General features: G+C 40.0%; 1 protein-coding gene across 15 annotated transcripts in view; it reads right to left on the bottom strand.

Moving 5' to 3' along the window:
- DTNA (dystrobrevin alpha) overlaps positions 1-27,903 on the bottom strand; it is a 223,983-nt gene that overhangs the window by 31,142 nt on the left and 164,938 nt on the right. For 9 of the 15 annotated variants that reach the window (XM_054517651.1, XM_054517660.1, XM_054517664.1 and 6 more), the window contains 7 exons: positions 24,007-24,112; positions 21,870-22,036; positions 19,284-19,408; positions 14,599-14,679; positions 12,620-12,709; positions 7,128-7,205; positions 6,402-6,494 (listed from right to left, as the gene is read on the bottom strand). In XM_054517651.1, the coding sequence (XP_054373626.1) occupies positions 6,402-6,494; positions 7,128-7,205; positions 12,620-12,709; positions 14,599-14,679; positions 19,284-19,408; positions 21,870-22,036; positions 24,007-24,112 (740 nt within the window). The remainder of the gene's footprint in view (positions 1-6,401; positions 6,495-7,127; positions 7,206-12,619; positions 12,710-14,598; positions 14,680-19,283; positions 19,409-21,869; positions 22,037-24,006; positions 24,113-27,903) is intronic. The other 6 variants (XM_036378931.2, XM_036378932.2, XM_036378944.2 and 3 more) reach the window with 2 other exon arrangements.

Here is a 27,903-nt window from a genome sequence, read left to right as displayed (position 1 = left end):
GAGGAAGAAGAATCAATGCTTAGAGGAACTGTCCATGAGAAACATCAAGGAGATGTGAAACTCTTGCAGTAAGAAAACAAGAATATGGAACCTTTGTGATCTAATGACAATGTTACCATATCACCTGGAAGACTACTTTTTGGCCATTGGATTAGCAGGAGCCTCGGTGTTTGTTGAGAAAAACTTTAGAAGCTTTGTGATATTTGCTCCAGAAAACGGTGTTTAGGACAGTTTTGCAGGTCACTTACTAAGGTCTCATAGATCACTGACCTAGGAATTTATAATCAGGCTTTCTCTTTTATTCTTGGTTTCTTGCTATTTGGGAGTAAGACTTCACAGTGCCAAGTGACTGTGATCAACAATTGTAAGAACTAAACAGTAAATATGGTGAATTCCTTTAAAATATTGCACCTTATTATCTTTTCTTCCCCCAGGAATATAACCTACAAATATTTTTCTAAGGTTAGTGCTTTTCCAACTGTCTTTATTTTAAAAGGAAGCTATTATTTAGTCAGATGAGCAGGAAAAGTAATATAGTGAGAGTCTTCACTATTTCTAAACATTAAGAAGTGTGCAGACAAACATCAAAACTAACAAAACCAGAAATCCTTTTCAGAAATCTGAAAAGGACTTAGTTGACCCTGGATAATCCTGAGCTTTAGAATCCTATACTGCATTACTTCTAGTATACGTAAGAGAGAAAAAATGAAGTCCCTAAGAAGAGGTGAGAGGAACGTGGAATTGCCATGTGGAATACAAGGCTGCCTGTGGACTTTCCCAGACAGAGGCAAGTCTGGCCTCTTTTCTTATCCTTTGGCTACTGTATAATGGTTTTTGGCTGAAGGGAAACAGGAACAAATCTCCCTGCCCACGGGCTCTTCTGGGCATGTAACTGGTTGCTGGCAAACAAGCTTCAAAAGAGTCTGGGCATGGGATTTTATTCTGATTTTTTTCCCAGAAATTGTACCTTGAACTCAAAAAGCCTTCCAGAGGAAAATCACACTTGTACCAAAAGCTCTGCTTTTGAAGAACTGATATATTTAAAAGGAATATTTCTCTAAAACTTCTCAGTGAGTTCATATCCCCGTGTCCTTCAGGGAACTACAGTGCACATGTGTTGTTTGGCTTTATTAAATCCACTGGGATTTAAAAGTTATGTTTGAAAGATGATCAGTGGTTGATATTCACTGATCATGAAACTAAAGCTGGGTGTCATGTGGATTTGCTACAGCTTAGTGATGCAAGAGAAAAGAGACAAACATCATCTTTTTCTCATTCTGATAATAACCTGTGAGACCACAAACATGAAGTTTAGAAAAACAGTAAAGCTCTGAAAAGTGAGACACAGAGAGGTTCTGTGTAAATAAAACTTGTCCTGCAGACTGCAAGTAAGACTTCTGGTGGTAGATGAACACTGACTTCTGGTTTTGGTTATGTTTATTTTGTTACATACACAGTCTAATTTTATACTTACTGAGATTCTGGTGGGGAAACTGATATACCTCTGGGAAAGACCAAAGCTAAAGGCATTTTTCTAAATTTACACAGTTCTGCTTCTTACATACTCATGCTTACTGTACTAGTATGTCACCCAGAGAAAGAAAGGGGTGAGCAACTCTTGCAGATACATAAAATTATGTAAACTGGGTAATAGGGGTTACTTTTATGACAGTTTAATTAATTTTTAATTTTACCATAATGACCAAAACATTGCATCCTAACAGATGGTTGTGAAGACAGCAAGTATTCAGCATCAATTCTCCTTTTTATGGCAATGTGCAGCCATATCCATCTTGGAAAAATGGATTATGGTTCCACTTGTTGGCATAACCCAATCTGCACCAGAGTTCTGAGATGTGAGCTAACACCTAAGCCAACTGCTTTACTGAATGAACCAAGCCACTGCAGCTTTTTGAGTCTTACTTGTACTTAATGTCTTTGATGTATATTTATGTGTGGGTGGATGTCATAAAGTAGATGTAGCAATGCATCAAATTTAGTCTGTGAGTCCTGCAAATCACTAACCCCAAAGCCTTGAAAATTAAATTTCAATGTCTGAGATAAATGGATTTCTGGAATATACCTATTCTATGTGACCATTAAGCACAGAAGTTTGCACAGCAGCATTAGCCTCAACTGCCAAGAATTTTATGTCTCAGAGTTCTCAGATTTACCATAATTCAGTTCTGTTTTACTTCACCAACTTCACAGAAAACCATTCAGTGATACAGCAAGACAACTGTACAAAAAAGGTTTAAAATATTATGAATGTGTGTGCAGAATTTGGGATCCCAGGGGAATGACTTGGGCATCCTTTTGAGAGAAGCTGGACATTTTGCATACAAATATCCTAATGTTGTTCCTTCTTTTCTAAAAATCACTGCTTCTCCATTAGTGACCATTTATTTAAAAACCTTATAATTATTAGCAAGAATTGGTCTGGCACCCATCACCATTCAGATGTAGAGTGAATATCCAATATTAGCACCTGCACAAGGGGACTTCTGTGGTCTAAGGCAGCTCCATTAAAAAAAGGGATCTCAAAACTGTAGGCAAAGGATGAAAAACATGATAACCTATGGGCAAAGGAGTGACTCTGGAGGATCTTTCTATTTCTCAGGCTTCAGATGTGTCAGACCAGCCTATTCTGCAGTAGGCAGCTGGCAACAGCTGATGTGGATGTTCCCTGCTGGTTTTACAACTCTGTCACCGCTGGTTAGAAAAGTCTCTGGTGAAATTTTTGCAAGACAAGTATCAGTGCAGTCTTCATGACATGTTCTTATTCTACAAACCCCTCCTTAATAAATAATTTGCTATAGAAAATATGGACAAATTAAAGGGTCAGTTTCTAAGCCTTAGGGCTGAAAAAAAACCAAAAACATGTTGCATAACAGCAACACCCCAAATGTTCTCTGAGGACTGTTTAACTGCCACACTTTCAGAACTGGCTTGGTTTTAAGACACTTTAAACCAAGACAAATCATCTGAGTCCTCTACTACTGTTAATTTGCCATTTACTTTAGAATGACTGAGATTTTACCACCAAAATACCACTCAGCTATAGGGGAATAATCACAAAATTGAACTCTGTTCAAGGGAGCTAAATGTCTATACATTTCCTCTGTAGCAACTGGTCTCTGAATGCTTTTCCTCTTTTAAAGGAAGATTAAACCAGCCTTCCCACCTAGAGTTCTGCACACCCCCTTAATAAACATTTTAAAATATACCCTAGAATAGTACAGCACTTTTATATAGAAGTAGAATTCACATAGTACTATGCAGTATAACACAAAACCCCCAGAAAACAGCTCTCTATGAAACCAAAATAACCAAAAACCTCTTTCAATTTCTTATTTTTTCTGTACCTGAAAAGAAGAAGACTGAAATATATGGAATTATTATTCAAAGCTAGGCAAAGTCTCTATCTTACAAAAATGGAAACTATTTGCAGTTAAAAATTCTTTTTAAGAATCAGACACTAAAGATAAACTAAAGTAAGTGTCAAATATTGGTTTTAAATACTAAAAAAGACTTTGCAATTAAACTATTCAAAACATCTGCCTAAGGGCTAATTTTTCTACCCATACAGTTACTATAAATAATGAATTAATTCTTCCTATTTTTTATTAATTTGCTCTGGAGTACTGGCTTCTAAGAAACCCTCAAGTAGCTTATTAGCCTGTGGTAGAAGGAAAGGAAAACTTGTACTTTTACTTGCAGTATCAAATAACTGGAGATGAAAAATAAAGATAAGCAGTGAAAATTAATTAAATGAATTAAAAATATCCTATAAAGTCCAAAATATAAATACTAGCTGCACTTCAAACAAAAACAAAGTTATGCTGGGTTATATTAGACTGATGATTAACTATAAATTAGCCTCAGTAGCTAAAAAACCTCAACTCTTGTTTTGTTTTTAAATGTTACTATACAGCTCTTCAGATAATTTTATGTATTATGCTCACGAAGAATCCCTGCAGGTTTTTCTTGCAGATAAAGGTCCAGCTACAATCATTCCTCTTTTCAGCTTTGGCTGCCAGAAGCACTTGAGTTATCTGATGTCTGGGGATGTGCAGGTAGCATTTTGCAGGCAGATTGAACAGCAGAGCTGGCCAGCTGCAGCCTCCCCTAAAGCAGAAGCCACCTCATTTTGGTTAACTGCATGCTTTACTCAGGTTACCAAACCTCCTTAAGATGCAGGGTGAAATAACTTGAACTCAGCACCATCCTGGAACAAATGTGTGGGTTTTGAGCAAAGTGCATCCAGCCACTCTGGGGCATGGGCAGGAGGAGGTCAGCTCTGCCTGAAGATGCCACCCCAGACTTTGAGATGCAGCAGCTGAGCTTCCTGCAGAGGTCTCACCTATTCCTCTGGAAACTGGCTTCACACAGGAGCTCTAGGATGGCAAGATTTTGTTCTTGTTTTTACCAAAATGTAACCATTCTATTTCTCTACTAGCAGTCTCGGTCCAACAAAGCAGAAAATGGCAATGCAGCATGGTCTGATGCTTGACTAAGACTACTGTCCCTCTAGATTATGTTTCTGTCAAAATCTAATTATACAAATAACTGAGATTGTTTCTCATTGAGGATGCCGTGACTGCAGTGATTTAATGTCAGTAATCAGATGTTATGTACTGTGCTTTGCATCAGTTGTTTAAACAATTAAGGTTGTTGTCAGTCACTCCCCCATTCATTTCTCAAAACCAAATAAATGTTGAATATCATGGCATATGATTTGTATATGTATATTTGGAAACAAAGGTGCTATGAGTTGGTGATGTTGGCTCAAAGCCTTGAGGGAACAGGTTGGAATAGAAAGAATAAAATTTGGAGGATGAAAACAGTACAGATGAGGGGAGGTGCTCACAAAGGGGTCTCAGGAGGAACTGGAAGCCCTCACTAAGCTAAATGAATCCTAGACATGGCATCCAAAATGCTATGCCTGCCAAACCAGCCTAGCACCACCATGTCCATTCTTCACTCCCCTCCTGAACAATCATATCAAGTAAGTCACTCATGGTAGCCAGGGCCACATTTCCTTCTCCCTGTCACACCAGACTGAGTGTCAGCATATTCCTGTCCTCAGTCATGGGTGGGCAATGCCTGGTCACACACATGCCCCCAAGAGCCTGCTTTCACATCCACAATGTCAATATTGTTCAATAAGCCTGATTTCTGGAAGTGCTTCTTCAGGAATGAAATTCCTCTTGAAAATGTTTTTTTTTTTTTAAAGGATAAATGGTTTTTATTTTCCTCACTAAAACCTAGTTTGCCTTTTCAACCCTCCACCACTGGCACATTCCAGTGGGCTACAGAGTAGAGAAGCAGATCCAGGAGAATGGAGGCAGACTTTTTTATCCACTGGGCATGGCAAATTACTCCTATTTTCAACAGGGGCTACATGCAGAAGTGAAATTTTAAAGACTGCAGAGAACCATTGCATTCACTCTCCTAAATAAAGTTGCTTATTGCCTCCTACATCCTGGAGTAAATGGAGACATTCTTCTAACCCAGGAAATATTCTGGAGTGGCAGCACAGGAAACTGAAGGGTTTGCTATGAGCAAAATAAACCTCCTGATCATAGTTTTGATAGAAACATTGTACAGTTTTCTGCTCAGCACCACATTTTCTAGGGCCATATACTGCTCACCACTCTGCTGGTACAAGGCTGCAAAGTCTATGGAATTCTGTTGCACTGAAGAGCTGAGGCAGCATTTCCCTTCCCTGGCGTGGCGGGCTGCAATGCCAGCATCTCAAGTGCCAGGACAGCTGATGGGTTTAGGAGACAAAGCTCTAACAATTAATTATGTTCAAGACACCCACTTAAAACCCCTGAAAGAAGGGAAAATTTGTATATAAGATTCAAACAATGCAGAAATTAGGCAGATTTAAAAGCAATGCCTGACATATGTAAAAATCAAAATGAATTTCTCTCACTAGGTTAGTAAGAAAATTATTATTGTGATTTAATTATTTATGTACTATTACAGTTTCTAACTTTCAAGGAAGGTGAAGCTACAAATTATAAATGATCTCAAAAATGAATACCTGGAAAACATGGGCTTGTTTAGTTATTGTTGTGTGAAGATTTCTGCACTACCACCAAGTCCTGCACTGCCTAGAGCTCAGTATCCCAAACAATTTGCACAGCCATTCTTAACTAAGCAATTATTTGCAATACTTGGCAATACCTTGCAAGCCTCAGTAGAGAGAATAGCAGCCAGTGTCACAGTCCACCAACTTTGGGAGGACATACCCCATATTCATACACATTCACTTCAGGTTAGTGCTCATGAAGAGCTGCTCCAGCTCATCAGGCAGGAAGGGAACAGGGAGAGCCTTTGGCTGAGCAAGGTCCCTTTGCTGGGTGCCCCCAAGGTGCCCAAGCTGCACTAACCGTGCGGGGCTGCTCTGCAGCATGTTGACATAGACCCCGATGAGCACGTGTTCATCAGCCAGCCTGTCTGCAACATCCAGGCTGTACTGCAACCTGCAACAGGGGCAGGGTGTGAGCCAGACAGACACACACACAGAGAGAGCAGGAGCAAGATTGTGAAATGGGAATCTAGGAATGAGTACTTCAGCGTTCTTAGGAAAAAAAAAAAAGAAACAACACGCCAAGTGCAGAAATTATTTTGTTATTATTGTAATTTGTATGGTTAGTGTTTAGTGATTTAGGATGGTAGCATCCCACTTGATGACAGAGTCAGCCTCAGAAATCAGTGAGATGCCAGATCAGGCCAGGGACTGAAGCTCTGGAGCTGTACAGTTGAAGCTCTGGAGCTGTACAGTAGCACTTATTACAAAATACAGCAAATTGTAGGTCAGCATTATTTAGTGTAATATACTCTATATTGCACAAAACCATTAACATAGATATGTAACATAAATGACTGACACACTGAATTCACAAGCTGGATTTGCTTGGAAGTGTCCGATCAAGATCTTATGCATCCAGGTGTACACACATATATTAAAACATGCCTTATTTAGGTTAATTGCTTATCACAATTTTCTCAGGAAAAATGTACATAGAATACATTAAAAATGGGAGGAATAGAGGAAAATGATTTGGTTTAGCTGTGTTAGTGCAAGTTAAGAACATACTCTCCCTTTAACTTACCCTTTGCCTTTCAAGAAAGCTGGAGCAGCCCTAGCCAGCAGTTTGCTCTGCTCTACTTCAGTATTCTTGGAAGGAGAGCTAGTTAATAAGACAGGAAAACTAAGAAGAGGGTAAACAGTGATGTCTGAAATTCATTATAGAACAGAGTTTGGAGAAGCTCATTTGAGTGCCCTGGACTGAATAAAAATAATAGAAGCTTTAAAGGAATTCTAGAAAACATCAGGAAATGCAAAATCAGGAATTATGAGTTTCCCCTCCTGTTCTCCAAAAGCAAACTATTAAAGCCTCCACTACAGAAATGACAAACAAAATGTGCTTCTCTCACAAATGGAGAGATGAAGGCTTGTGTATTTTCCAGATGGAGTCCGAGATAAACACGGTCTCAAATGCTGCTTTCAAGCTGGGAAAGCTTTACCATAACAGCTAAATTGCTTTTCTCCACGTTAACTGTAAGATGGCTTCTATAATCTAGGGAAAGGTATTTATTTGGATGCAGTGATGGGATACAGCAGTTTAATTTTCAGAAGTACTGTTGTTCTGTTGATTTAAAATAATATATAGGTCACCAAATACACTTCCTTTCTAATTACAGTATTTAATGGATTGCAGTAACTGCCTCTTTCTCAACACTTAAATATCCACGTTAACAAGCTACCACTGGCTAAAATTGAGAAGCATAGAAAATGTTCTTTTTTTTCTTTTCATGCTGCAGCATTTCTTTGTTTTTAAGAAACAACAAAGCAAAACAAAATTATATTTTACTTTCTTCTTTTTAAAAATTAATTACCTTTTTTTTTTATTTGGCACCTCATGGGTGCGAAAGCATGGATGCACTTGTGCATCCAGGGGTGTATGGGTCTCTGTGTGTGTGTGTAGACAGGTAATGTTGCAGAAATGTGGTGCCTGGTAATCTTCAAAACCTTCAATATTGGGACAAAGAAGGCATTCAATGAGGTGAGATTTGTGTAATTCCCCTCCTTTTGGGAGGGCAAGGTAGGCAGTAGGGTTCTGAAGAGGATGGGACCAAAGGTTGTCCTAAGAACTCAAACCTATTTATTTATAATAAATTTGTAAGATAAATGAATGAAATGCTGTACTGCACAGCAAGAAAAAAATGCTTGTTTCACATTTCTCTGCCCACCAGCATGCTACTTATGCATCATTCATGGGGTACAGGGTGTGCCACTTCAGCCAAAAATGCACCTTTCACTTCTAAAAGTACAGATAAATACCTTGCCACAGTGGGAGACCTGAAAGCCACAGGGCAGATTTTGTGCCTTGCTTTCTAACAGTGTGCCCTCCACCAACCACAAGTTCCCCTCTCCCATGCTCCAGAGGCCACACAGTCAGTGTGCAAAGACAGGTGAGCAAGGATTACTCACTGAGCAACTGACACCATGCCCCTTTCCTTTTTAGTTGATTAAGCAAACTTTAATCTTCCAACCTTTTCTCATGAGTTACATTTTCTCTGTTCTTCTGATGTTTGGGTGTCTCCTCTGGACTCCAGACATGCTGGTTAGCATATCTACCCCCATGCTGCTGCCCTAAACTGCAAGCAAACCTCTAGGCAGATGTCTCCTCCTCTGGGAAATGAGTTTTAATGGCTTTCCAAATGATGTTCCAGGGTCAAATGCAATCTAACAATTGTATTGCTGACTTCAATTAGTTTGTGGTCCACTGCAACTGCTAGGCCCTCTTTAAAAATATTTCTATCCATCCAATTATGCTCCCATCTTTTATTTGACTATTTGCTTCCTTGCTACAGCACTTTTCACTTCTAATTACTGAATTTCCTGTAATTGATTTCAGATCATTTGGACATCAATTACTACCATTGCTACTGAGCTACTTTTATTTAGAAACTGCTCTCCAAGCACTCTCTTCCACAACTACTTCAACCTTTGTACCACCTACAAATTGGATGTATTCACTCTATTGCTTCCATTAAGTCACTACGAGAAATAGTGCAGTGTCTAATTTAGGATAGCTTTCAACAATCCCAGCAGATGTCCTTCTCCTAAAGCGACAGCAAACTTCTGAAAATGTCATTATTCATTTTCAATGTTGCTCTTTTACTAATTTCCCTATGTTTGTATTTACTTTGGGTACTTCTATGTCATCTGGGACTATGTATAAAGTCCTTTTAAGGTCCACCCGTATTGTATGTGCTGCCTCCTTTTTTACCCACTGGATCAGTCATCCTGTCAATGAAATAAAATAGTTTGGTTGATATAATTTGTTCTTGACAAATCTATGGTGGTTCTATCTTGTTTATTATCCTCCAGATGCTTACTAACTCTTCTACAGTTTCAGTATCTTTGGATGCCAAGGTTAGGCTGCCTCCTTTATAATCCCTTTCACCTTTGTCCCAAATTCCACCTTCAACCCTCCTTCATTTGTAAGAGCTGACATTTGTCCTTCTTGTTCTTCCATATCTTCCTACATCCTCCACATATTCCCCAAAATACAACTAATACTTCAGAGATCATTCTGGCCACAGAGAATTTCCAACTGGAACAGATATTTTAAAGACATATTCCTGCTAAAATGGAACATCTTGTAAGATGCTAAGTAATGCGTCTCCATCCAAATTTAGAGACAAATCTTCCAGCTGTGAGCAGATGTCTATAAAGATACAGACCTAATAATATTGGTGCAAAGGTTATGCCCTCATTAGCGTCTACCTGGCTACTAAACAATCAAACATATAAACCTTTCCTTTAGCCAGGTGGAATATTGCTCATATTCTGCTGAAATAAGGCTTCTCATCTTGTTCTGAAAAAAACATGCCAAGACAGCAAGCAGTTGATGTCTACCATGCTCTTAGAGACAGGAACATGGAGAACAGCAGCAATCCAGTGTGTTTTGCTCCAAGTTAGTTGATGACTAGAAATCTGGCCTAATCTCTTGTTAGAGGTAGAATATATTGTTAGTTAGAATACCATTTCCTTTAACTTTTATGTGGAGTTCAAAAAAGGCACCAGCCATTCTGACTCAGGATTGAATAAGACTCAATTTCTCCTTGGCTATGGGTATCAGATATCACAGTGCATTCTTTCTATCTATCACACAATTGCCAAGTCATTTTAAGTTCACCAGAATGAGCTGCATCACACCATTTATTCCAGTTTATTACCCCTTTAGAAGAACTAAATGCATTAGCTGTGAAGGAGGGGCTGAGAAAAATGCAAGAAAAACCATTCTGGTTTCATCTTATCCTACCTAAGCATAATAATTCAATAGCTTAAAGAAAACATTTATAAAGAAAGAGCAGGACATTGTACCCATTATTATGGCAGCTATATACTTTAAGTCAGCATGACAGACTGCAGCAGGGGAACAAAATTATTCAAATAAGGAAGAAAAGCATTAATTCAGTGTATAGAGTTATTTCTCTTGAACAGACAAAAGTTTTTATAATGCTAAGTTTGCTTGTTTTGATGTAACATATCCAAATCACTGGGTGTGCAAGGGCATTACCTATTCTGCAGTAATCTTCCCTTGTTCTGCTACCTTCTAAGCCATTGGAAATTGCAAAAACAATTGAGAGAAACCCCTGAATATTAGCTACAACAAAAGAATTACAGGCCTTGTGGTTTTAATCATATTAGCTGTCAACAGCAAATGACCATGATTTGGTACTTGGGAGAAGATCACAGACTTTTTAGTTTCTTCTTTTCTAGCACAAATGCTTTAAAGCTGTTCTTGAGCTGTGCAGAGCATATTCTTGATACCAAATTCCACACTGTATACATTAAGAAGAAAGGTGCTTGTAATTGCTAAGCCAACCTCCTCATTAAAGCTCTCTTATGGACCTGCTGGCTCAAACTAAGCAAACAAGCACAATTTTAAGTGGACATTAATTCTAATGCAGATTTAAGAAATGAAAAAGCATCTTTGGGAAAGCCTGAACCCAGCTTCCTTTGAGCTATGGAGTAATTGTGTACCCACCCAAAATCAGTGCTTCAGATGCAATTAAAGTGTAAATAGTATATAATGTTCCATCTCCTTTCAGCTGCTCCCCACAATTTGTCACTGCATTTACCAATTATCAAAGATCTTTCCTCTAACAAGATTCTCCATTCTCCCAGGTAATTTCCAGTTTTCATCCCTATGTCCAGAAATATAGTAGTGTGCTGAACTTAGGAGGTGCTCTCCATTTCCAGCAGCAGAATGAGCTGGTGTGCTGAATTTAGCATTTGCTGCCACAGGGAGGAACTGGTTAGAATGGCTATGTTCTTATGTGAACACAAGCAGCTGAAATAAATACCATGGGAATGCTGTGAATGACTTTCTCTGCCAATTCTCCTTTGAATAAACATTCAAATTACATAAAAACGTCACTTAAAGCTATCTGAAACCTCTGGACTAGACTGCAACACAAATTAAAGTAACCATAAGTTATCTGCAGTGAAAACACAGCCAGCAGAGCTTTTAGTGTTGATTACATCCAGCTAGAAATTTTACTCTGAGTTTGTACTCTTGTTATTATAATATGAATCATGGAGTATTTAATATAAAACCAGCACATTGCAAACAGAGCCATCAAAGTCTGTTTCTCTTATGTTCAAGAGGGAGAGCTTCCACTAATGGGGCCTGATTTTCCCAGGGCAATAGTAACAGTAAAACTTAAAAGAATGAATGAAGATACAGTTATTAGTCTAACCCAGACCGAAGATCTTGGCATTTAGCAGAAAAGTACCTTCATATCGATAATTCTTACTGAATTATAGTTAATGCTCATGGATTAACAAGAAAAAAAAAAAAAGGAAATTTCCACATAATTCCACAAAAAAAAGGGTGGGGAAACTGTTATTATGCAATTGCATATTTCTTTTATCCAGGATGAAACAGGATCTTCCTTTAGGTCACTGAGATGTGAGGGAATGCTGGACAAAGGGTTCAGCAACGAGAGGCAGGGGTCCAAATCCAGTGCTCACTATAAATGGGAAGTTTTCATTAGCTTCAGGAGGATTTAGATCTGCCTTTCCTGTGGTCATTTTGAAAAGCAAAGCTGAGGGGTCTGGGGAGGGTTATTGGCAAGCAGTGCTTAGGGCAGAACAGCAGCCACCCACAGAGAGAGCTGAGGCAGAGGAGGCTGGCTGTGAGACCTGAAATCATTTCCAGGCTTTTGTGCAAGCCTCTTTCATTCCTTAGTCAAGAACACAACAGGCAAGTCATACACTGATGATGGAACCATAAAGGTGTAGTTTACAAAAGCAATGTTTCCAATTTCCACAGGACACATTAATATTAATCCTACGTGAAAGGGAAAAAAGGAAAGAGTTGTGCTGCGCAGAAGCAAGAGAAGTTGGCAAAGCCCACAGCCAGCAGGAAGTCTATTCAAAAGATTAATTAGAGCCACAGAAACCCTCTAGCCCATCAGAGCCTTCCTTAAAGAATATTTTGAGTAGTTTAGCAGAATTGCTAATGATTTAGTGCATGAGCTACAGAACTACTGCGATTAGTAGGGTTAGTGCTCTCATACTGACCGTGAATTGTTGTGAAGCTGATTTACATACAGCTTTATAAGAGAATGCTCATCAGCCACAGGACTGGCTGCATTTATACCCCCAAGTAACCTGAATGATTCAAACAATGAAACCTTGTTAATACCTCAAAAAGAATATACAGAGAGCAGAGTGTTCAGAGAGGGTTCGTAACAATAAATCCAATTTATTTAGAAAGAGTACTGACTTGGTTGTTTGTAGGGTGCTTTTCCTTTCCAATAAAAAGATGCAAATTAAATTTGTAAAAGGTGAAAATAAAAATATGAGAATTAGCTGTCAAACTCCTAAAATCCTCCTATATCAATGAAACAAAAGTGACAAAACTTTTCATATCCAATCAATGTAATCACTTTACATATCAGGGTACAGTTAACTCTAAAAAAGCCAGAATGACTGCTGCATCATGGAAACTTTTAGCTGTACAAGGATGTCACACTATCCACTTGTATGAAGTTTGGGTACCTATGCTTGAGGGGGGTGGTACTATCACCTGCCTTCAGGGGATTCTCATCAAGGAGTGTTTTCTAGGGAAAAAAAGGAACTCTAACAGTTCAGGAATCATGTACATTTAAACCTGATAGTTAAAGACAGTCAGTTACCAAAGAAGACAAAAGTAAAATAATTAGGTATGTTTTACAGGCAAAGAGAGACAAGCAGCACAGTAGACAGTGCTGTGAGTGTTACTGCAGGTCCCTGGCCTAAGGAGCAGTGTACCTTTGTTAATCAAGCACAGGGATGTCTTGGGAATAGACAGAAGCACCAGCAACACTCCTCAAGAGTGCTGCTCTTAGTGACCTCTCCTGGAGAGGCCACAAATACATTACTCTGCCTTGCACATAAACCCCCAAGTATTCCAACTACAGAAATGAATCTGCATTTGCAGTCTCTCTGTATAGGCAGCAGATCTGGCCTTGGGAGCTGCTTTGGGACTGGCTTTCAAAAAGCATCTCAGTCACACCCACTTGCACTGAGACAACACAGAATTTACAGCTTACAGCTTGTGGTAACAAAATTCATAAATCAAATAAGTAGTAAACCATCTGCACTCTGACTTTGCAGTATACACTGCAGGTTTGGTTTCAGTTTTGATGGTAAAGTATGTAGCTGTGAATATCCAGAGATTGTGTTTAGGCATTTGGGAATGCTGAAGCACTGACACACACAGCAGGAATCAAGCAATAAAATGCACCCAAGGAAGACACATTGCTCATCTTCCCTAAGACAGCAGGAAGTTATTTTCCTGCCTCCTTCTTACCTATGTGCATTTGTAGGCTCACATAGATGGGGTCAGACAGCTAGCAAATGCTACACACATATTTTGGCTGGATAAGCCAAAATATTGAGTCAAAATGTACAGTCAGCTGCAAGCACCTCCTCTTTGGGATTTGTTTCTGATGAGACTTCCCTGGTTTGTTTACTGAAGGGTCAGTCACCATATTCCAAGACTACTCTTTCTTCCTTGTTGATTTTAATGAAAATCAGAATGATTTAACAGGATGTCTTGCTATGTCTTGGAAGTATGAAGACATCCCTTTGTTCATCCATATCTTGTGGTATGATGCAGGCATTCCCAGGAGGCAATGGCACATCCCAGTTCCTATTCCTATAGTGCTGTTACAAAATTACTTTTCACCAACAGCCCATTTTGAGTCCCTATGGGAGAGTGCCTGGGGTTGCATGTGAGCACTTTTTAGTGGGTCAGAATGGTTCAAATGAGAGCTGAAATTCAGTGCTCTGCTGTGGGGAGCTTGGGGTGCCTTAACTCCAGCTCTCTGTTCAGATGTCTGGGTACCAGTCCAAATTAACCAAGACATTTCTCTGCCCACATCTCTTGATTTTACTGGGTTTAGGTTTGGGTTTGGTGAGAGGGTTTGGTTTTTTTTTTTTACCCCTGTGAGGGAACTGAAAATTGAAACTTCCACCTACTATCATATAATGGTTTGATATAAATAAGAACTCACCTTCTGTTTGCAAAGGGACTTCCTGAGGGAACAGAATGGGAGAAGAGTGTGTCGTTCATGCTGGTTACAGGTCGGGGGGGCCTGAAAGGCAAAATATCCAGCTGCATTAATTTTGCACCAAAACCCCCTCCATCAGCAACAGTATTTAGGTAGAACAGAATGAGCTTGTTTAAAGTAACATGGCAACTGGCACCCTCAAATTAACATTGCAACTGGCATCTTCTGCTTTACACTGTAATAGTTTCAAATTATAGATGCTGTGGTTTCAAGAAGTTGATAAAAACACACTGGTACTTAGGCCTGGAGAAAAATAATGTCTTTGTGTGTTCTGAGGTGAGTTTTAAGCAACCAGCTCAACTTTTCCCCCTGCTTTGGTAGAACAGCCACAACACCATTGTTCCTTTCCAGAGGCAACAGTCCAGGGCGCAGTCCCTGCTTTCAACCAGCCACGATGAGCACTGGCAGTCAGGGCTCTGTGGCAGCATGGAGGTCTGCAGCATCAAACTGCCAATAAGTGACACATCTTTTCATGAAGTTATTCCTGGTGCTAAGCTCCATGCTGCCACATCCACATAGTGACCACAGTGCACCCAAGCCCTCAGCATCTCACAAAATACACATGGAATTTTAAACTGGTTTGATGGCAAAGCTTTTTAACTGGTATATCAAATCCCTAAGTCAAAATGTAGAGTAAATATTTAGTTAAAGAGGATGATTTTATTATTATATTCTTTATTTCCTACTTTTACAAAAAATGAAACAAGAAGAAATTTTCTTCTGCTTTCTTTTACTGTCTACTGTTAAAAATAATCTGTGTGTAATTTTCTCCTTCTGTATCCATTCAGGAGAAATTTCCCCTTCTTAGCAGACTTCTTATGGAACATTGGGCAAAAGATCTATCTCCTCAGGAACAACTAAAAGGTATGTTATTAAAATCATAGGGCTTTCAATCAGTTATGAGCAGAATCTGAAGCCACATATAATTCAGACCTCAGTTTGGTTCATATTCCCTTTAGGCTCTATGGAAGACCTATCTTGCTTTTTGAATTCTGCAGATGTGCAAGTAGAAATATGGTAGCCATTTGCAAAATATTCACTGGACTCCAATTGGGCAAGACAACTGGTCAACCAAAGCATTTCCAAGAAACCCACTTCTGCACAGAACTGAACTATTACTATATATTTTGTCCTGTAACTTCTCATAAAACAGGCAAAAATATGGTATTTGAAACATTCAAATGAATTTCTCAGCATGATAATGCTACACTGATTTTTAAGAAGTTTAAAACTGTGAAAAGAAAGAAGTAGGGTGTGGAGTGTTATTTATTTATATGAAAATAGAGTTTTAACCTAACCCTGCATCTGCAGAACCTCATGAAAAACTTAACTTCTGATCAGTCATGAATTTGAGAAGCAGTCCTTTGTCTTCCATGTACTTACAAAGAAGTGTTTAATGTTATTTTTTTTGGTAATACAGAGATTATTGCAATTTTTCCAAGCTTTTCCTTCAACAAGTGTACTAAAGAAGAAAAATACTCACCAAGTATCTCTTTTGCAGCAGAATAAAATGGAAAAGAGATCATTAATTAAATTGTCAGTTCAATATGTATATGGTCTAAGTAATACATTGGACATACTCCATTCTTATGACCCTGAATCTGAAAAAGCATGAGAGCCTCTATGCATAAAAGGTCATTAACCTGTTTACAAAAGCGAAGTTACTCTTGTGTAAAAATTTCTCTAAACTCCAAGACCTTGCTAAGGTTTCCTGATTAGCATTACTTTGTCAATTCTCATAGTAAAAAAATGACGGTAAACTAATCCAGAGCTTTCCCAAGGTAAGTTTCCTAAAGGCTGATGCCCACTGTCACAGTCCTGAGGTTCCAGTTGAGTATCAAATGGATGTTCAAACACACAGAATTGTGTGATGTGGTGAGACAGAACCACAGACTTTATTGCAAAGCAAAGGAAAACTCAGCTATTGACTATAAATTATACCTTTCTGAGGTTATTTTTAAACTCCTGAAAGTGAGTGATTAAGCTTTCTGATAAAAGTGATACTGAATTAGCTGTCCTCAAGGAGACAGAAAACATTTGATGCTATTGAAATATGCTATGTAATAAAAGCATGCTATGGTACAACATATATCCACAGTAATAAACCAAATTAAATAGGAGGAATTTTCCAAACTGCTCCAGGCTGCTCCAAGCTTCTTTACACTGATGTCAAAAATAATGCTCCCACAGGCTTAAGATGGAAATGAAGTCAGGCCAGTGCAGAATAGATTTGAAAAATATCTCCATGGCCATGCCATTTGTCATCTCTGCCGTCTGGACTTTCTTTCATGTTGCTATTCTTATGTAGAGAGAGGAAAAGTGACCCTTTCATCAGTGGGAGGAGTTCTACCACCAGGTTTATGACACGTGGATAACTGTTTCTCTAGGTGAGGCTTTAGATGTATTCCTTGCTTAATTCAAAATTTTATGTGGCACCAGTAAAACAAAAAAGCCATGCAGTCTTTTTGTCTGGTCCCAGGCAAAGGTGGAAGAACAAACAAAAGGAAAGTCTCTATAGTAATTCAGGGAGCACTTGTCCCCATTTAAGCTAGAAGCTAAGAAAAGGATACTGTTTTGTTGCCAAAATTCTTCCATCTGATGCAAATATAAACCCCCTTTTTTGCCTGGATTCCTGCCCAGAGCTGTTTTTCTCAACTTCCATTATGTTTAAAAATAAAAACTGCATCAGTGAGAAGATATTCTCGACAAGGTTCTGTACTATACCTCTCCCCTCAGTTAATTTGTGTCAATTATGCTGTAGCTCATGATACCTCCACAACTTACAGGTTTCTCACTCATGCATCCTTGTAGCCAATATAGATTGCCAAGTTATATTACCATCAAACTATGAATAAAGAGAAACTGTCATAAACCAGAATAGATGGTGGTTTGTTCTCACATCCCGTCACTCTAAATTGTCTGTATATTTAGGAATAAGGGAAGGTGTTAATTTCACCGCAAAAATTTGGATCAGTTCCTACTTAATTATGGTACCTTCCCCTTGCCTTGCCTAATTGCATTTAATCCATTCACAGTAGCCCAGTTTTCACTACCTTTTATATTCTGACATATCCCCAGGCCTTCAAGATCCCCCTGCCAACAGGGAACAGAGGCTTCTCTTTCAGTTTCAAGCTCTCTGTCTCTCTCCATTTCCCTTAAGGATGGCCAAAATCTGCCCTGTGAAATTATCACTGACTTGCCAGCAGGGCCAGGCACAGCAGGGAGGGAGCTCAGCAGATCCAACTCCAGATCATTTCTGCCAAAGAACAACATCCTCCCAGTACCCTTCCATGAAGAGGTGCAGGGGGTTTAACTGACAATTAAGTGTGACAGGGATTTGGCACTATGTATCTGTCAGAGGCACCTTGTCTCTGAAGACCAGAGCACTCTCTTACACCTTGAAGAGGCTGTGCTTTAACCACATAAGGAAGGACCATCAGCATAACTCATCCTAAAAATGCCAGGCAGGTTAGGTTGTGTGAACTTTCCAGGTGTTGCACAGCCCACAGTGGCTGGAGTGCACTTGCCCTTAGAGATGCTACATACAAATATTCAGGATGGACAAAGGTAAATATGCATAATAATTACAGACTAGAGCAGTTCCAGCAGCCAGTAACATAGCTATGCAGCATGGAAATACAATTCTAATGGCTGCTGCCCAAAATGCTTCAGTCAGGAGCCCTGGGAACATGGTTAAGAAAGATATTTTCTTAAGAAATACACCAGAATAAGAGAAATACTTTAAGGCAGTATTTTTGGAATATTTTTTCCAGCTTAATTTCTTTGTACCTTTCTTCCAACCAATGTCATATTTTTTTCTTAATTTTATGGGAAATTTAATGTTTTTTCCCTTTTTTTAAAGAACCCAAGAAGCAAAGGTAAGCCAAGTTGATAAATGAGAAAATTGGAGTGTCTGCCACTATGGCTAGTGGACATGTTTTAGAAAAAAACTCATCCAAAGTCGTCCTTTCCTCACCCTGCACAAATACATTTTCTTTCTGATTTGGGTTTCTTGACTCATGCAGAAAAAAAGTAGTGACATGCTACTATACCAAAAAATAATTTTGCTTTCTCAACATATCAAAACATAAGGCTAATAGACTCTTTTCAAGTGACTTGGCAGTTGAAGGCCTGCTTTTTATGCAGACTAACCAATTCTTCAAGGCTTGGTGAAGAAGCTCCACTAAAGTCAGTGAGAACTCTGACACCTTTTTTTACAAAATTGGTCTGATTTCACTTTTCTCTGGCGCCTTGTGTCAAGGGATACCTGTGATACACTGAAGTTAATAGTTTCTAGATGACAGAACTGATGTTCTCAGCATCAATACATCCCAAAGTGCTGAAACTCCATAAAATTGCATGGACATCTCTTGAGGAGAATGGGAACATTACCATGTTGTGTCCCAGTAGTTGATTATACCTATATATCCCATTGATTTTTACAGCTTAAGTCACACCAGAAAAACACTTTTACACTAAATATCCCCACCAGCAAATTTGCACTTGTGATGCATTGAGCTGGACAAGCCACATCTGCCTCCTGCTTTGTTCAGAGCTGTAGTATCTACACTTGGTGCAAGCAACTCCTACCACAAAGCTTACTTTGTCTACAGCACACAGATACTTACACAATATGAGCCAGGTTTAGAGGTTTTTCAGGCTGGTCAGGGAACATTGGGTGCAAAGGTTCACGGCTGGAAGCACAGCTTAAAGACTTGCTAAGTGCATTAGTTAGCTTCTTAGCAGGTGATTTCTGGGAGGAACAAGGAAGGTAGAGGTAATCTGGACAAGTAAGGTGCATACTGTTTCTGCTACAGGAAGCACAAAACAACAAGAAGCTCTAACAGCTCAGGTACCTACGGACTGACATCCCCCTTGCCCCCCTCCCATGCCCAGAGTCTGGTAAGGCAAAGAGAGCTCCATTTGGGAAGGGATTACTGTTAGCTCCAGCAGCCTTTAGAGCAGGCTGGAGGTGTATCTATAGGGAAAGTTGCCATGGCTTTTTTGCAATGCTGCACTCAGGCATTGTTGAACAAAGAACAGCACAGTTTGTGTCACCTGGGCTGGTGCTGGCTTGTACCTCACCAGCTTGGGAATGCAAGGAGAATAGATCCAAGCATGCTTGTCCCTGTAGATACACTGTATGGGACATCACTTCCCTCCCAGATATGGGCCAGGCTAGGCTGCTTTGTTCTTCCCCCTCACTAGTATCTCCCTCCTCACCTCCAGTACCCTGTACTGTTTAGCTGCTATGACAAAGCTTCTCTTCCACCTCCTGTGGCCACTGACCACTGGAGAATGGAAATTTGAGACAGGGGCTTGCCAGGAATTGCCCCACTGTGGCACCAGCACTTCAAAAGAGACTGATGTACTGTCACTGTCCCCAAAAGATAGGGAGGGTCTATGCAAGAAGGGTAATTTTCATCAATGTGTAAAAAAACAAAACAAAACAACAAACCAGTATTTTCTGCTTTCTGTTTTGTTTGGAGGCTATGCACTTGAGGAGTAAACTCAGCTTCCCTTCTAAGGGATCTCTGAGATCCAGGGTGTCTTTTAGGCTGTGTGAAGGATTCTCAGGAAATTCAACTCAGCTCTCTGTGATTCACTTCTCTGCCAGTAAAAAAGGGTTAGTGACCCTTACACTGTCTCCTCTCCCCAAAACACAGCTCTATGGGCTGAAATTGAAAAATCTTTCTGGAATTTGACAGAAACGATTTTGTATTTGTGCATATACATCCCGCATTGACATATGATTGTCACCAAGTCTATACTGAAATACTTCTACTAGAGAAATCCAACCTAAATACAAAAAGTTCAAGCTCTTTCTCTTGCATTCATTAAATGCAATTTCACTCTGAATTGAGAACGGTTGATTTCCACTGCACCCATAAACACTTCCAGTGAAGTACATGAAGTATACTGCATGTGGAGCTCAATACTGATGCATTATGGAGAATGCCAACCAGGTTTGAACAAATGCTAATGAATGCTACAGAAAGGCAACTTCAAACTTGAAGCAAAACATTTGTTTCTGGCAAGGAGACATCTGAAAGCACTAGGCATGTGGTCATATTTTTGTCTTCCGCTGAGCAGAAATCTTAAGTTTTCCAATTACTTCCTACCTACAATTACAGCTCCCTGGCTACAGCAAAAAACGGATTTTATAGCACAAATTGCGGCTAGGAATGGAGTCTGAGCTACACAGTGGGCACTTTTCCTATTCAGATACTAAACTCTGGCCATTTGTGTCTATGCAACAAGCAGCAATTAGGACCCACAAAAACAATTACAGACCCAGGTCTGCTGGGATGCAGTGCAGGGCTGTATGACTGGCATACAGAGCAAACCACGTCCAATTTAACCCTTGCCTGTTCCATCAACAGAAAACCAGACATTTTAGAAGTATTAAAATTCAGAACTTTGTTAAATAATAAACTCAAAGTACCATAAAAATGGGAGCTTTTGCTGTATGCATAATTTTCCCTTTTTTTAAACAATATACTGTTGAAATATTTCAAATTAATTATGTATTTTCTGCTATTTTTGTTTGAATCCTGAAGGATTTTGATACTCTGTAAACAAGGGGGTCAACTGGGGCTTTACTCCAGTCCATGGAAAGCTGAGTCTCCAACTCTCATGCCCTTCAGGGAAGGTTAAGGTTCCAGCAGCTGTTGATACTTCCCTTTCAGCTTAGGAAAAACACTGCATTATTTTGATTAACAACAAAAAGCCTGAAGTGAGCTTTTCTCTATAGTAAACACTACTGTGGATCTAAGCCCGTGACCACGCTCAAATCTCCAGTGCCAGGATCATCCCAAATGCTACGCATATGCTGCAGCCACTCAACTGAAAATATTGATGAATGAGCATTAAGTATTCATCATTTCATTTACACGTAGCCAAAGAGAGCAAGCCAATGACGACTTTACCGTGAGTCCTGTGGGAACGGGAGAAGCTGCCATGAGCCTGCTGCCCTGCTGCCAGCCCCTCCTGCGCTGCCCTCACCGCGGCACGCACCAGATCCTCACCCAGGAAAGACTATTCCCACCTCCACGCTCTCCCGACAGCTCCCAGGGCTGGAGCCTCCCAGACAGGGTCACTATCCAAAGTGCCAGCCCGGCTCCCAGCTCGCCTGAGCCCAGAGCTGTGGCTGGGGGCTTCTCTGATGGCTGGAGGGCAAAGCAGTCTGCAGCGAGGCAGGAGCGTTCCCTTACCCATGACGTGTACTCTTTCATTTGGTGCTGGTTGCTGTGGGAACCGCTGGCATGGCCCCTCCAGAAGCAGTCCTGACAGAGCTGGTAATTGTGACACTGCTGGCAGCGGTAGCGAAACCCCATCATGCTCTCGCTGTGGCAGTAGGAACACTCGACGGGGTGGAAGACTGGGTGGGAGAAAGAAATGGTGAGCCAGAAAACAAACAAAGGAACACCCAGAAAAAGTTTATGGACAAACACCAAACTGAAGGGTGATCCTTTCTTTGTTTAAAGCAACCTGCAGCGTTGGATGCTGCTGACAGCTCTGACCCGAGAAAATACAGCAACCTGTGCCACAGGCAACACTTCCTACACTGGGCACCAAACCCTTCTTCGCTTCTGAGCTGGTATCGATGCCTCCTGCTCACAGGAGCAAAAAATGTGTGTGTTCAGTGTTCAGTGTCTAACAGAATACATGACAGAGTACAGAGGAGGGCCATGAAGATAAAGGTTCTCCTATGGAGACAGGCTGAGAGTTGTTCAGCCTGGAGAAGAAAAAGCTCCAGGGAGTCCATAGAGCAGCTTTCCAGTACCTAAAGGGGCTACAGGAGAGCAGGAGAGGGACTTTTGTCAAGGGCATGTAGGGACAGGACAAGGGTGAATGGGTTCACTGAAAGAAGGTAGGTTTAGATTAGGTATTAGCAAGAACATCTTTACTGTGAGGCTGGTGAGGCACTGGATTGCATTGCCTGAAGAAGGTGTGGATGACCCATCCCTGGAAGTGTTCAGGTTGGATGGGGATTCGAGCGGCCTGGTCTAGTGGATGATGTCCCTGCTGGGGAGTTGGAAATGCATGATCTTTAAGGTCCTTCCTTTCAATCCACACCATTCTATGACAGAAGAAATTTGTATGTTGCAAAATCCACTGCAGCTGCACCACTGGGAGAAGCTGAGTGTTTTGTTATGTTTTAAGCAGCTGAGGTGACGTATCTTGGAGGAAAAGTCAAACTCAGCTGTATGACTACTGAAAGGATGAAAGTGTACTCAGACATGTTATCGTCTCAATTACTGCTGTCTCATCTGTACAAGTGGTGTCATTTAGGTACCTATATATGGGATTGAACATGTAGCTTTGGATGCCCAGATTTGGAAAGCTGGCCTTTGGAGAGACCTGTTCTCTGTTCAGAAGCAGACAGTGACAAGGAAGCATGTCACTGAGGACACTAAAGCACCAATTAAGATATTTGGAAGCACCTTCCAGGCAATACTTCTATTTCTGTTCCTCTTTCCTCACTACAGCCTGTACCAAATTTACCACAGGGTACTGAACATCCCCTCATTCCCAGGCACCCTCTCTGCCTTTCTGTCATAAGGTTCAGTCTGGGAAAATCTGGATCAGTGCTGAATGTGTCAGGGTTTAACTCCTTGCCAGAATTTTGCAGCAAGAAGGGTTTCTGCTCTAGGCTAGGAAACACTGCGAAGCTGGTGAGGTACAGGGATGGATGACAAGAGCTGGAGGAAGGTGGGATAGATAGGTTTCTCTGTAGCCAAAAAAGACTTGGGAAAATCACCTTACCCACCATGGTGCCTTTCAGTGGAAGAGGGATTTGTTTGGCACAGGAACAAATACAATTTTTCCTCCTTTTCCTTATCACCAAAAATGGATGCACACCATCCACAGGGAACTTCCTTTTCAGAGGATATGGTCTGGCAGTGTAGACTTAGGAGTAGATCCTTCCTAAGGACCTTTTGGCTGGTGTTTTGCACTGCACTGACATCTCCTGCCAGGAATACTGCATGAACGGAAACTGCCAAGCTGCTCCCTCTCTGCTGCCATATGTCATAGCTAATAAAAGTTGTGGTCTTGATAGTTTACCAAATATAAGTGTGTGAATGGATGAAGTCCTATTGCTCTTTGCTTTTCCAGAGCATGGGAGGAGACACGATCAGGTTAACTTCCTGAGCACAGCAAAATTTAAGCCATGTTCCTGGCTGAATGACCAACAAACTTCAAATATTTTACCAGTCACTGTAAAAATAGCACATGGAGTCAATGAACCCTGTACAGTAGCTTTTACAAAACCATCTACAGAGTGTGAAAATCATCACACCAAAGTTTATTCTTGTAACTGTGTTTTGGCAGCGCCTCTTTACTTACCATTTTCAACATTTGCCAGTCGATGCAGAAGTGGTAACCACACTAGACACTGTGGCGGGGGATCAGACATGAGAGTATCCAAGAAAGTGTTTAATGTGACTTTTTTCTGCTCAAACAAGCAAACAAACATGCACAAAAAAAAATCAGTAATTAGACATCCAAAATTATTTTATCTTGTCTCTACAGAAACACTTGGGACTAAGTTTCAAACACTGTTTGCCTGTAGCCCTGACTGACTAAAAAGAACAAGTGATACTAGCAAAGCTTTTCCAGGCTATTTTTAGTTGGTACAATGATACAACTGATGACTAGAAGTCATTCTCACAAGGCTGGGTTGGAGACACTTAGCTCCCACTCACTTCCAGACTCTCTTCTAGAGTCACTGCCTGAAGATGCTTTGTGGTTAAGAGTGGTATTCAACTCTGCATGCTCTCATCTGTTTTGAGTATCGTGTGACAAGTACAAGTGGATGTGGGCTATCACTGTGTATGACCAATTTTCAAATGAAAAATCACTGCTGACGGTACTTGAAAAAAGAAAATGAGAGAAAATACTGGCAAGGGAGCACAAATTCGAAAGAAATACAGAATAAGGAGAGACCAGCACAAGCAATTTGTTGCCATAATTTAAGAAACTTTGCTTGTCTAAGGAGCAATGGCAACTAGTTATGGGTGAGTTCTGACTGTGGGATGTCAAGATTGCATATGCTCAGGGACTGCAACTGCTCCTGAACTCTTCACGCCTTTAAGCACTCAGAGATTTATGCCCCTTTAAATTTCAGAGAGATTTAAACTCTTAAGATATCCCTGTTGATTTTAAAAATGCAATCTAGAGCCTTAAATGTCTTAGGTGTCTGGAAAAAGTAATCACAAATCCTAGTTCATTTGTTTTTTTTCAATCAGCAACTGAGCCTTCCTTAAATAAAATTTAAGATGCAAAAATATTGAGCCCTGCTGAGAGTATATGCAGATATATTTTATAGACATACATATTTAAGTAGTATCCCTATATCCAAAGGGATGGCTAAATTTTCATATCTGATTACATAAGCTGCTGCTTTAACTTGCTAAAGAACTATGGTTACCCCATGAGGAAGCTAAGCAGCACTCATGCAGTGACATGTATCATCTCTGTGTGTTGTGGAATTCTTTTCAGAGCTGAGATTTCCAGACAGAGTGTCTGTGCTCCATTTATACACAATTACCACGAAGTGTAAATAAAAATGTTATTTCTCTTATACAGTGAGTGATCAATGGAAAACATCTCACACTGCAACAGTCGCAGGGACGAAACATAGCAAGATATTTGGAAAGATATGAAGATGTTTGTCCATAGGAGAAAATACCTCAGGCTACTGTGGAAATGGACTTGATTCTTTAATGAACAGAAGTAGCCAGAATATGAGCTCTAAATCTCACTGGAGTACTACCTTTCCCCAGAATAATTGCAGTGTGAAAGTCCAGTCAAACACTACCACCTGCTTGTTGTATGAATTATCTTCCCAGCCATGGAGAGCAGATAAGCAGTTCCCAAATAGGTATCCTATGCTGTAAGCATCAGCTCAGAGAAAAGGATCTTTCTTTTGGAGATGTGGATTTCTTTTTCTGCTTGGATGCTTGGCACAGCTTTGCTGATCAATGCTGCCAGCAAATGTCTCTGTTGTCCGCAGCAGAACTTGGGAGCACAGGGGAAAAAAACGTGGAAGGAAGGCCAGGAAAAGAAGGGACCTCCAGTGCCCCATACTGCAGAGCTGAGTAGCCTTAGATCTTCCCTCTGCTCTTGAAGGGATACACACAACCAGTCTAACAAGCAAACAGATAAGGAGACAAGGAAAGCTCTTCCACAATGCAGTGGGCTTTTGAAAGCTGCTATAACTTTAAAATCTGATTGGCAGCAAATAAGGCAACTTAGCTTCAATGACAGCTTTATGGCCAAACTGCTCTTGTGATCACTGATTTTATGGATTAGAGAAAAAAGCAGTGTCCCTTAAAAGGACACTGTCAGAGCAATTTCCATACATTTTCCTCCTGCAATTTTCCTTCAGCTGCTGGGAAAGTTTAAACCAAAAGCTGTTTTCTAAATATACACTACACACAGATGGAGTCTAGGTTTGTGGAATAACACTTAGACAAGTGCTAAGAAAATGAAGTTAGTGTCTATCTTTTTAGTTTGGGATATTTTTAAGTGTTTTTTACAATAATAACAATACTGCTTAGTACAAATACAGTATAACATCACATCAATCCTACCTATGGGGAAAGTGGTAATGATAAAACTTCTTTTTGAGCCACAGATTTGTGTTCTGAAACATTAAGTCACTTGCTCCAGCATTTCTGCCCCACAAATTTGCTGATGAGGAAACACTGTTGTTTCTACTTTGAACAGACATTCAATCAAGTAGTAGCTCACAGGCAGAGGAAAATACGTGGTGGGATCAAGCAAACCAGTAGAATTGGGAATAATAAAATATTTCTGCAAAAGGAAAAATCCTTTCAGATGTAAACTGAATGGATTTGACACCATGACCAGATAATTCTCAGAATCTTTTATTTTCCTGAAATTGAAGAATCTCTAGACATCAGGGGGTTGAAAGGCTTCTGGTAGGCAAAAGTGACCCATTGTGAGAACTAGTCAGAGTGCCAAACTTATTCCAAGCTATCAATTTCTGATACTGATACATGCAATATAAGAGAGAGAAAGAATGACTTGTGTGTGACTAAGACTGTAAATACCATTTATCGTGGTGTCATAAAGATCTGAATTTCATTTCAAAACTGGTTCATCCCTAGTGAGGATGGAATGAGAACTACATAAAGTCAATTTAAGTGAAATATCAGACTAGATTTACAAGAGTACTTGGCTGCCTCCAGATGCAAAACAGCAGCTTTGTAAACCTGCTGTGTACCTACATCAGTCAGAGACTTAACTCTTGTTAGCTCTAAGTGGAGCTTGTAAACAAAACCATCTAATGCTTGCTTGAAGATGTTGCTTCTAAAGATACCTTAATGCATCTGGTCTACTCAGCTGGATGCAATCTCAAAGCAAGTGCCATTTCTGATGGCAACTGAGATAAAAAATGAGGCCTGAATTACATTTTTTCAGGAAAAGAAATTCCTTTTTTTCATCCATAATAACAGCATGACCAACATGCAAGGCTTGAATACCCTGTTCCCATGCATTATTTTAACACAAAACTACCAGAAGTCACTTCACCACGTAAATTCTTCAACATAAGATGAAATGCTGTTTTAAATCTCCCCTGTGGAACAAGACTAGTTTCACATATGCAAACATTACAATTTAAAATGAATTGGGAGATGACTCAATAAATGAATTTCAACATCTCCTTTCGGCTGACTGGAGTGCCTATTGATTAGTGATTAAACTGAGAGAATACTAAAAATGAGACTCTATTTTGCATGAAAATGACACTATTCCTGCTCCATTGAACTTACTTGTTCAACAGTATTCAGTTAGCAAATGCAAGGATAAAGAGAGGGAAAATACAACTTTATTTCTAACATTGTCCCAGTTTCAGCATATTCCCTTACTACATATTTATGGAATTATACAGTGTGATGTGTGGCAAGAGCCAGAGGAATTCTCTCTTTCTCCACTGGAGAAGTGGACAACCAGCCCCAATTACAGAATCTTCTGAAGTGCTATGTATTAGCTGAAGCCAATGTGCTGTACTCAGTGTACCTATGGAGTCTTTTGAGTTGTAAAAAAATCTTGTATTTTCTTCAGGATAAATTCATTGCTTTCCTGACCCTGTCTCACTGGTGTTATTGGTAAGAGATTAAGGATTTTCTAATACATACTGATTCCCATTTACAAAGAAGTTTTAAGGCTATTTTCTTCTCACTCCTAAACTTGTATGTCTATCACTGGAAAAAC

Source organism: Molothrus ater, chromosome 1 (genome assembly GCF_012460135.2).
Source record: "Molothrus ater isolate BHLD 08-10-18 breed brown headed cowbird chromosome 1, BPBGC_Mater_1.1, whole genome shotgun sequence".
NCBI lineage: Eukaryota > Metazoa > Chordata > Aves > Passeriformes > Icteridae > Molothrus > Molothrus ater.
Note: the sequence above shows the minus strand (reverse complement) of the source record. Positions and strands in the feature narration are given on the sequence as shown.